Genomic DNA, 11105 nt, shown 5'->3' with positions numbered 1-11105 from the left:
TTAAAAATCCTCCAGTTACCATACTGAAAAATTCCTTTCCATCGTAGATGCTTAACACATATTCACAGATTATACTTGAAAGGTTAATATTGCATCCTTTGACTCCTACATTCTGATGAACAGTTTTTCATTAATAACAACTACAAAAATAACCACAAAAGCAGCTCAAGTTTTTTGGAACTACTTTCTTCCAGCCTAGAAGGAAGCTCAGTCTAAGGAATGCAGACCTCAATTTCAGTAATTTTAATCATTATATTCTAAAGGGCAAAAATCTCTTTCATTATTTAATGTTAAAGGTATGCATGTTTAAGGTGTGTGAAATGCAAAATACATACTCCAAAAGCAAAATAAGAAATGAAAAAATGACAGAATAATGAATTTCATTTCTTTTCATCCCAGCAGACAACTCAATATCTTTTTATTCACTAACTAGAATTTCACTGACTCTGAAAAGTTAAATGTTCACTGCAAAACATTTGCTACAAATTAAAATAACTTCCATTTGATGACATGTATATTTATAGAATGCTCCCTTCTCAAAAGAGAGGACTAAACAAATGAAGGAGGATGATACAAAATTGTTGATTAAAAACAAAAATGTTATATATTTCTGCATTGTACATTACTTGATGATCAAGCACAGCACATTATGGAGTACATCAATACATGTAATAGAGGAGGTAATTGCAAAAACGACAGAATATCCAGTGACGAATTTAGGAAAGGAGCAAACATTGACTTACTGTCACAAGTTGTTGTATGAGTAATTCAACTTTTGCAACTATTCATATTGCACTATGAAGCAAAGTCAGTTAGTCAGTGGATAATCTGCAAAAGCAAATTTTCTAAACTACTACATGTACTGCATTGTGTCCTTTGTAAAGTTTACATATTTAAAGCATCTCATAATTTCTCCTGGAAAGATAAAGAACTGAAATATGTGAATGAGGCATAAGTACTTTAAAACAAAATGTTACATAATTTTATGGCCAATAAAAAATTACAATGGTTACAGTAACTACTTTAAATATATAAAAAATATTAAAAAAGATATCCTTTTTGGCAAGCCACTTTAATTATATATTTTTTTCAGAAGCAAAAGCTTGAGGTGTTTTGAAGACCCCACAACACTGAGATAATACATTACTGACCATCTTAGAAAAAATTAGATTTCATAATACAACCTTCTTTTGGTATCCTAACTCCCAAACTGATGAAAATAGTCAAGGGAGTTGGAAATGGTCTAGAGGTATTTTTTCTATGAAAAAATAAATGTAAATAGGGATTGTACTTTATGATGCAAATGATTATAAAAAAATTTCAAAAAGTGACATTATCAAGTTCATATAGGTGAGATGTGAATTCACCTACACTTCTCAAGCCTCCTTATGTACAGTATTTATACAAACTTAAGTACAATATCAGTAATTAAAGATAAAACACCTCATCCAGACAAAAAAAATTAAAATTCTTTAAACTGATTTACATTTTTGGCAGTTTACACCAGCACATGACTCAGGAGAAAAAACACAGAGGCAATAACACGTTAAATAGACATGAATATAATGGTAAGTTTCACGTTATTCCAATGAACTGTTGTGCTATACCCAAACTTAAAATTATACTCTGTAATAATGTCTTTAAGACAGCAGTGTAATAAAAAGAAAACAATTATCATATAAACAACATCATTACTACTCTTTATGCGATCACCTAAACTTATTTAGTATATGGCACAAAAATACAATTTGTCTTTTATTAAGATATTTACAATATATATTCTCTAGTCGTTAAAATTATATAAGTCTAAGCACCAAACAATTATCAACTAACTCGTGCGGCTTAATCACGTTTTTCTGGAGAAAGTAAACACAGAAAATAGGTACTTGGCCAATTTTGAGTCTTATGTAATTAAACACCGCAATTTACTTACTGCTAAATGTAGTACTGGATAATGATTTTGTTACTCTGGGTGCTTTATCATTAAAATGAACAAATTTACATAAGACTTATTTTGGGTCTTATGAAAAAGTCTGTGAGTGTTGGCAGCATTAATGCTATGTTTTGGGTTACATTATCCTGTGCATCAATAAGAAACATTCTTGGAAAGAGAAGGAAACTATTCAGGAAAGTAGCTGATGATATGGAAATCAGACTCCTCATCATTTTAAAAATTTCTTATAATTTTATATCACAGACTCCAAACTCTAAGGTTTCCATCACTTAATAAAAAGCTAAAATTTCCATCACTTCCCAAAAATGTTTGGTTGGTTGACTTTAATTGATAAAACTCAATTATATTCATTTACAAAACTAGGTAAGACAACCAATGGAGAATCCCTTAGTACTGCATTTATCTATACAGGTCTTATTTACCAGTTACATAAGTTTTAACATAAGAAACAAATGAGAAGGTAATCATTTGATATTTACTTATCAGAGATACCCTGGTTTGGAATTGTACTGGTACACAAACAAGATAAGAGAATTACATCCACATAGTTTTGGATATGTAAAGATCATTACTTTTGGATGTGAAGAATTGCTAGATCTGTTGCATAAACTATTGTGACTTTCATTTAGTATGTAATAATACACAATATTTTTGGGAATACAGTATAACTGTAAAATGATACACTTGGCTCTCTTTTATGCCTATAAGGAATCTATGGCATTGCAAAATGTCTCCAAGTTGAGGTTAATAAGACATCTGGATCCCTTACTTCTCAAAGCATTTTCAAGATATAATGGAATAACCTCACCGATATATAAAAAAAGTTGAAATTGAATGTTTTGTTGCTAATGACAGAAAATAACGGAATAGCTGTAATTCATTTTCTAAAAATAGAGCTTCTAATTATTCAACTAATTTTTTATACGTCCCTCATGCCAAAATACCTTATGAATAAACTGGATTTCGCAACTCACTCTTCTCTATTAAATAATAAATTGTTTGTTATTTGGTCGTCCATTTTCAGTCTTTATAAAAATACAAATTAAAGCTATATGGAACTAAATAATCCACGAAAAGGGGCACTGATAAGAGTTTTACAAACACCTATCTTTATAAAACACAGTTATGCATTTACATGTCTAGTGTATGTGCATCAACTTGAGTTTGGTCCAGTATGGCTACTGTATACCAGTCATAAAATTCAAATCACTCACAATACTGTCCTATTTCATAAATTAAAGTTTAGTTGCTAGAAATACAGCTGAGTACCTAAATGCAAGATTTACGACATAGCTGTTTTTTATTCATACAAGATTCATATTGTAGAGCCCATAAGTTTCTACAATATGGCAATCTAAGGTATTTATCAGTGCATATATCAGGTATCTACAAAGGCATCTGTACCATTGGATTAAAATTGGGAGATGCAGTAGTCTATAATCCAATATTGTAAGAACTGTAATGTTTGTAAACTGTATACAATATGCAAAAATCTGTAAGTCCTGAACTACTTTTAATATAGATCTGGAAGGAAGATTTATTATGCAATTAAGAGGTGGGACCATCATGTGCATCAAACAGTTCCTCAAGATTCATCTTTTATCAATTCATCTTCCAATGAATCATCTTCAAAGACCTCCAGGGAACTCGTAGATTCAGGTTTTCTCTTTTTGTAGACATCCCTAAGTCTGGCCCAGTTTCTTCTCCTGGCTTTAATGTTGTTGTAGGGATCTTGGGCTCCAGGGAACATTTTGGCAACAATTCTGTAAAGGACATTTGTAACTCAATTTCATAACATTTACATTTGAAAAACTTGAATGTGCCATTAAGTACTGTGGTTGTTTTAACTGTATAGTTAAAAGAAAACTACTGTACAGTAAATACATTAAAAAATTAACATTCCAGATTTTTACTAGTTAAGGTGTTGACTATTATGAGCTCCTTAAAATCTAAATAGGGTTTTACTATGGACAAACTCTCTATAAATACTTTGGTGTCAATCCACTTGTAATATGTAGAACAGACACCAGCCATAGCAGGAAGCATAGATGATTCTGTCAGTCACTTAATTTAATACATCTACTTTTGGGATTGAGAACATTTTTGCCCTTAGTCTCAGTAAAGCCCCTTAAGACTGTAGATACTGTATAGCCAGTGGCCATTTTGCCTCTCTACTAAGAGCATAGAGTACTGCACTGGATGATATTTTTCATTACTTCACCAGCCTAGTATTTAGAAGTGACTGAGTGATCTTGACTGACTTTTCTGACCATTGTTATACAGTAATCTTAATATAAACAATAAGTAATAACCTGATAATTCATCATATCTCTATTTGGTTTCATGTACAGTACAGTGCTGTAACGTGTATCTAGTGCATAGTAAGTATATTAATATGACCTGTATTGTTAGCACGTGTCAGCCAACAAACATCGCTTCAAGTTTTTTAGGTCTTCTGGCTTTTTTTGTCTATTACACGGAAAAAGAACAATTTTGCAGCTGGTAAGAGATATCTGACTCAGTCACTGAGATGCTGTGTATCTTGGCTGCACCAGGAAATGGCTGTGACTGAGACTGAGGTAAGTGCCCTGGTTGGTCTGGCTCCTGAATAACAAATGTCTGGCCACCAAATCTTTCTCAAAAGAATGGATAGTGCCTGTTTGCCTGCCCATGTTTATCTAGTCAAGAGATTAAGATAATGACTGTATTATTATTTCGTTATTTTAACTAATACTATTATTTTCATCATATTCTTTTCCTTGTACAAAAAAGTCTCTAGAAGAAGTTTTAACCTGATTTTTATTCTATTGAATATTTAAAATAAATATACTGTAATGACCATCATTATAAAAATATAACAATATAAAAAATAATAATGAAATAATTTGTATTAGCAAATGATGGTACTCATGTCAACACACCCAAATCATTACCCCAAACCCCATTCCCTGTCTGTACAGGTGAAAGGTATCCTGCATAACACTGTACACTAACTGTCACCCCAGTGCCCATGTGACTGTCACAGTGCTGTTCTGGCCATGGAAACTTCAACAAAAAGCACTGGAATCACAAATCTTTCAAGTTTTTAGATGCATCAGCACAAGCTTTTGGTGTTTTATGGGATTATTAACCACTTGACAATGTTAAAACATGCGAAGACCACCTAATTATAGCATAAGGTTTTTTCTATCAATAAGATATTTTAAAACCAAAGTGCCGTTGCCAGTTATTACATGTGATGCTCAAATACAATCGGGGGGCTCTCTGATCGAAGGATTGCACCCCTCTCCTTTGGATACACCATGAACAGTACACAAGGACACAGCAGGCTAGAAAAGTGTTACTGTGTACTATCAATTTCAGCTTAATAAACATGTAAAAAACCCAAAATATTCAAAATATCCTTCCCCATGTACTGTAAGACAAAGCTTATTTCATTTGTAGTCATAGGCACATATCTCCAAAATGATGGGCAACTTGGATCTCTTACTTGTTCCACTGAGTGATTTAGCAAAATTACTTTTTGTGTATACTTTTACAATTACTAACAATGCCTTTTGAAAGATTCTACCCAAAATCAGCTTTTAGCTGCTCCATTGGTGATCCATGCCAGATAAGGTCTTTCATGGAGAGAGACCAAAATGGGCATTATGGGTAGAAACATAAGAGAGGGTTAAAGAAGCAGGATTATAAACATTCAGATGGATAAGATTAGAATAGACTAGATAATAGTGTCAAAAGGAATAGCCATAATTAATTCATCAGGGTGGAAGAAAAAAGGAAAGCTAGATTTATTAGCTAATGATCAGATACTGATTTCAGTAGGAAAGAAGACAGAGACACTGTCTTTCCCCTAATTCAAAGAAACATACTTCTTCAAAGATGAAAATTATAGTTCACAGAAAATTTAAGAGCCTTGATCAGTAGCAGAAGTAGAAAATGAAAATCTGATGTGCCTAGATAGCTGAGGAGCATGAGTTGTCCAATGAAGGGTTAATGAAAAGATAAAAAAAGTGTTGCATGCTCATTATTTTTAGTAATGGAGCAACAGATGAGCGTGGCTATAAATTGGTCTGAAAACCAAACTTAGATTGGGGAAGAAAATAATTATACACCATGAAATAATTAGAGAGCATGAATTTCCCTTTGGATTACACAGCACTGCAGTTTCTTACTACACTGGTGGTGTTATATGTATGCCTTAAAACATGATACAGGTGTTATATGTATGTCTTAAAATATTACATGGATGCTATATGTATGTCTTGAAACATTTTCATCCAAGATTTCAATGGTTTTGTTAATCTTAAATGAAAAATTAGTATACTAGTGCTGTTAATCTTAAATGAAAAATGAGTGAAGTACCATATAGTGCTATCGGTTATTTTGAACTTACTCATAGACAGGAATAGCAACATCATCCAAGAACTGCAACTGGAGCTCAGGAATGAAGGCCTTTTCACGATCCATCATTTCCATTGGCATATTGCCCATGGCTTTCTCTAGGTCTCCTTGAGTGAAGAATTCCTTGTATATTAACTCAGCCACATGTTTGGAAGAGTGCCAGTCCTGCAATATATAATGATATAGCTACAGTATCAAGATCCTAGGAAAACCACAATGCTAACTGTTTTGATTCCATTGCAGTAGTATTCTTTCATTTTAACAATCGCAGAAAAAACCAAATATATGCAGTATTTTACTTTAACAATTTGTATATTTCTTACCTTGGTCTGGTCTGACAGATCAGCTGCAGTCATTAAAAGGCAAATTAGTAGTTCATGATGCCTAGGGTTACTGGGATCATAGCCACTTTCTGCTACCTCTCGAAGCTCTGATACCAGACGTAAGTGGTGAGCCAGGTCAGTTGCTGTATAGTGGATAAAGTAATATAGCATTAGAAATTTAGATTTTGTTGTTTTGCTGCCAGTGTAGTGTGGTACTGTATAATCAAGGTAACCTACAACTTTATGAACAACAACAACAACAACAACAATAATAATAATAATAATAATAATAATAATAATAATAATAATAATAATAATAATAATAATAATAATAATAATAACAATAACGATGTCTGGTGCTTGCACAGAATCAATACAAAAAGACGCATGATTCAGTAGCAAAAGCCCTCCACTGGAGCCTGTTCAAGAAACACCAGCTAGCTTGCAGTAGTAAATGAACACCAACCTGAGGGAGTAATAGAAAACAATCAGGCAAAGATTCTCTGGGACTATGGTATGAGAACAGATGGGGTGATACGTGCCAATAGACCAGACTGATGCTGACTGACAAAACCAAGAAGAAAGTATCACTCATTGATGTCGCAGTACCACAGGACATCAGAGTAGATGAGAAAGAAAGAGAAAAAATTGACAAGTATCAAGACTTGAAAATAGAAATAATAAGGATATGGGATATGCCAGTGGAAATTGTACCCATAATCATAGGAACACTAAGCACGATCCCAAGATTCCTGAAAAGGAACATGGAAAAACTAGTTGCCGAAGTAGCTCCAGGACTCATGCAGAAGAGTGTGCTTTTAGAAATGGCGCACATAGTGAGAACAATGATGGACTCCTAAGGAGGCAGGATGCAACCCGGAACCCCACACAATAAATACCACCCTTAGACAAAAAATATAACAACAATACAGTAATAACCTAAATCCAAATATTGCATGTGGTATAAAAATTTTTCAGAATAATTCTACAGTTGTGTTGGTGTAGTGATTTACTATTAATTATCAAAAGAGAAGAGAACTTTTAAAATCCTGCACATATTCTCTCGTCAATCTGATTGACAAAAGTTTTGCAGGTTTCCAGAAGTTCTCAGCGTGTCATAGGTACTGCATTTCAATAGACAATAATCATATATATCAACACACCTGGACTGTGTCATGCTCAGAATGGCTTTTGTTAACTTTATTAAAGGGCTTGAAACATGAACAGTAGTAACAGTGCTACATTTAATAAATTCCTTCCTCAGTTTTAATTTCTACTTCAATGTTTTTCACATAAAAATTAGTGAACTTCGTGATAGTTTTCCTTTTCAACATCTACATACATCCCCATAAAATATATCCAGCAAGGAAAATATTGCAGTGGAAACAGGAAAACACCACTTCCAAGAAGTCTAGACCTATGGGTAATAATACACTACTGAAGGACAGTAAAGAGTATACATTCTAACTTATTTGCTCTATGCAAGAAAAAATACTCACACACTCAGACATACTGAGTACATTACACCCAATTAATTAGAATAATGAAGTGAAAACTTGACTAGATAATTACCGACTTCTATTTCCTGTAATTTAACAACACGCTGTAGTATATATATATATATATATATATATATATATATATTTTTTTTTTTATAAAGTTGAGATTGTAATGCCACTTAGTCCTTTTGCACAATGCACACTTCTGGAAACTAAATATTTACTGAATTAGCTGTCTTAGTAATGAGGGGCAGCAATCTTGATAGCTTACCTAAAATTATATCTCTCATTAAGTCCAAGAACTGTGTATACTCCTCTCGGCTTAAATTTTCCAAAAAATTGCAGTCATCTGTATTGAGAATGCACATGGCTTGGGCTAAATGGTGACGTTCCATCACAGATCCTTCTGAAGAATACAGTGATGCAAGGACAGAATTACTGGCGACCTGCAATAAATTAAAATCAATCAATGCAATGGTCAGTCACATCTCTCTTGGCAATGAATACTTCCTATAGCACTGGTTTTTACCAGTATGTATGACAAATAGTTGTATCTCAGAAGTTACAAGCACTGTACTTAGTACAAAACAGTATTAAATAAATAATCTTGTCACAAAAAAATTTCAAGAATTTTCAAGTACTGTACCACGTTTTGCATAGTCCCCCATGATATTAAAATCAGTACGCAGTGAATAAATATATACAAGAATAAACACCTAATTAAAGAAAGTACAATATCATGAACTTACTTACTAACCATATGTAGTTTCAGTGATAAGGTGCATTCTTGGTATTTTACAAAAATAAGACTTTGCAGCATGAAAATACAATGCTTGGTACTCCTAAAGTTAAAGCAGATTTGAAGCCAGCTTAAGTTTACATATAGTAGAAATTCACCATTATACTTTTTGTGGGATTTCATCCTTTACTAGCTTCATAATGTTCATTAATATGTTTGTAATTTGAATTGTTTTAGTTTTCCTAGCACTCAGTCTCATAGCCTAATAACTAAACCATTTCCCGATGTTGTTCTGCATCTTGGTTAAGGTTAGCAGAAACTCTGTGTTGCATTCTATACTAACCATCATGTCATTAGGAAAAACTAAAAATATCAAAGGTCCGAGGATCCCACCCTGTGAAACACCATATAAAATAGATTTAGATTCTTAAAAAAACCATCAACAACAACCTAACATTGCTGGTTGCTTAAAATAATTGTCTATGAGATATCCTACAACACCTACGTCACAAACTGTATTTAAACTTGAGCCCCAAAACCGTTCTCCCAAGCACTTCTATTCTTAGACCATAGCACATCCGTTACTTAGAATTAAATCAATACAACATTCTGAAATGCTGCACCAAGGATTAAGTACACTGATAAGTGCAAGCTGAGCTCTTTGTTTCAGCAAATGAGGCAGAAGAAATTGGTTTCAAAACTGGGAGACCACCATTCCTAGAAGGCAGGTTTGTAAAAAATAACCATAGTAGACTAGTAAAATCTATATAAAAAATGACAAAACTTATATGCAGTACTGCTCCGAACCGATGAAGATTTAATTTGTCATTGATACGGTAAAGTATCTAAATGCTGCAGATTAAAGGCATTCATCAAGACAAAAGTTCAGTCAACACAGGGCAAAATAACTAAGAATTTTAATGAATACAATAAAGGCATTCAACAGGGTACAAAAGTTATTGTAAAGAGAATTGTACTTTATACCAATTTTTCTTTTTGGATTGAAGTCTGGTGAAATTGGAATCTTAAAATATTTTGTTTCATTTGGCTGGCAAAGATAAATTTTCTTTAAATATTTAATTTCACTGAAATGCTGAGATTGTTTCAGTAGCTGATGATCACTGACAGATCCCGACACAGATTTATCGTCTATGAATTTTGAAAGGGAATAAATAGGCTATATGGAAACTCCTGACAAAAGGTCAACGAGCGTGTTCCCATTGCAAGTTAATGGTAGTCTAATGTTTGAAACTTACTGTATTATGTATTATGTATTAGTCATAGTTATTGATTTTTCACAGAAATAACTTGCCTTATCCTTAAAATGGTAGCCTATCTACCAGAATAAAAGTATAGTGCTATATTTACATTTTTACCAGAACTTAGCAAAAGAGGGGCAGGTAAACCAGAACCCAGGTACCACAAGTTTGCATAAAATAAGATAAGTATTCAATGATAATTCATACACTATCAGTATAAGAGAAAAGTAAAAGAATGAGAAGAGAAAGAAAGGGTGACGTAAAAAGTAACTGCTATCATTTAGATTGCTTATTGCTTGTTGTAGGCATGATTACCATCAAGAAAAGAAACTTTTGAATATGGAATTAAAAAGTTGGATAAATACTTATTATAAATGATACATATTGTGCAAAAGACTGGAAAGAGTCCACCAATACAAGACTGGCAGTAACAGAAAGTTTAACCAAAATGAGGGGCTCCAAGTAAGGCTCAAGAAATTTTGTCAATGAAGGATGAAGCATTAAAGAAAGACCCACTGGTAAAAATTTACGAACTAACCTGGAAAGAGTTGGTGGTCCCACGATGATCCAGATCATGACACATAGAAGAGACAATCAATGACAATGCTTCTAAATGGGTGAGTGCGCCTGTCTCTGTCAGCCGAAGGTTATGCAGCAAAAGGAACGCGAAATGGGTCACAGAGAACGCATGCATCCAGTTGTGATAAGGGGGATCTCTGTATCCTTTACGAACCATCAGGATGAATCTGTTAAAACAAAGATAACACTTTACTCGGGAACTAAGGGTTGCAAGGACCTCTGCGTCCTTTACGGTCCACCAGGATTAACATATTAAAACAAAGAAATACTTTACTTTCCAGACCACAATAACAATCCTCTTAAACAAAAATAACTTCAGTCAGCTTGTGGTTTGGGGATATATGCAAG

The 11105-nt window shown here is 33.3% G+C and overlaps 1 protein-coding gene across 6 annotated transcripts in view; it reads right to left on the bottom strand.

Annotated features, from left to right (window-relative positions):
- Nucleotides 1–578: 578 nt before the first annotated feature.
- LOC136848752 (cGMP-dependent 3',5'-cyclic phosphodiesterase-like) overlaps nucleotides 579–11105 on the bottom strand; it is a 593212-nt gene continuing 582685 nt past the window's right edge. For all 6 annotated transcript variants that reach the window (XM_067121325.1, XM_067121322.1, XM_067121323.1 and 3 more), the window contains 5 exons: nucleotides 10717–10924; nucleotides 8452–8626; nucleotides 6682–6824; nucleotides 6351–6523; nucleotides 579–3717 (listed from right to left, as the gene is read on the bottom strand). In XM_067121325.1, coding sequence (XP_066977426.1) covers nucleotides 3540–3717; nucleotides 6351–6523; nucleotides 6682–6824; nucleotides 8452–8626; nucleotides 10717–10924 — 877 coding nt within the window. In that variant the 3' untranslated portion in view covers nucleotides 579–3539. The remainder of the gene's footprint in view (nucleotides 3718–6350; nucleotides 6524–6681; nucleotides 6825–8451; nucleotides 8627–10716; nucleotides 10925–11105) is intronic.

Source organism: Macrobrachium rosenbergii, chromosome 19 (genome assembly GCF_040412425.1).
Source record: "Macrobrachium rosenbergii isolate ZJJX-2024 chromosome 19, ASM4041242v1, whole genome shotgun sequence".
Lineage (NCBI taxonomy): Eukaryota > Metazoa > Arthropoda > Malacostraca > Decapoda > Palaemonidae > Macrobrachium > Macrobrachium rosenbergii.
This window is presented reverse-complemented; position numbering and strand designations above follow the sequence as displayed.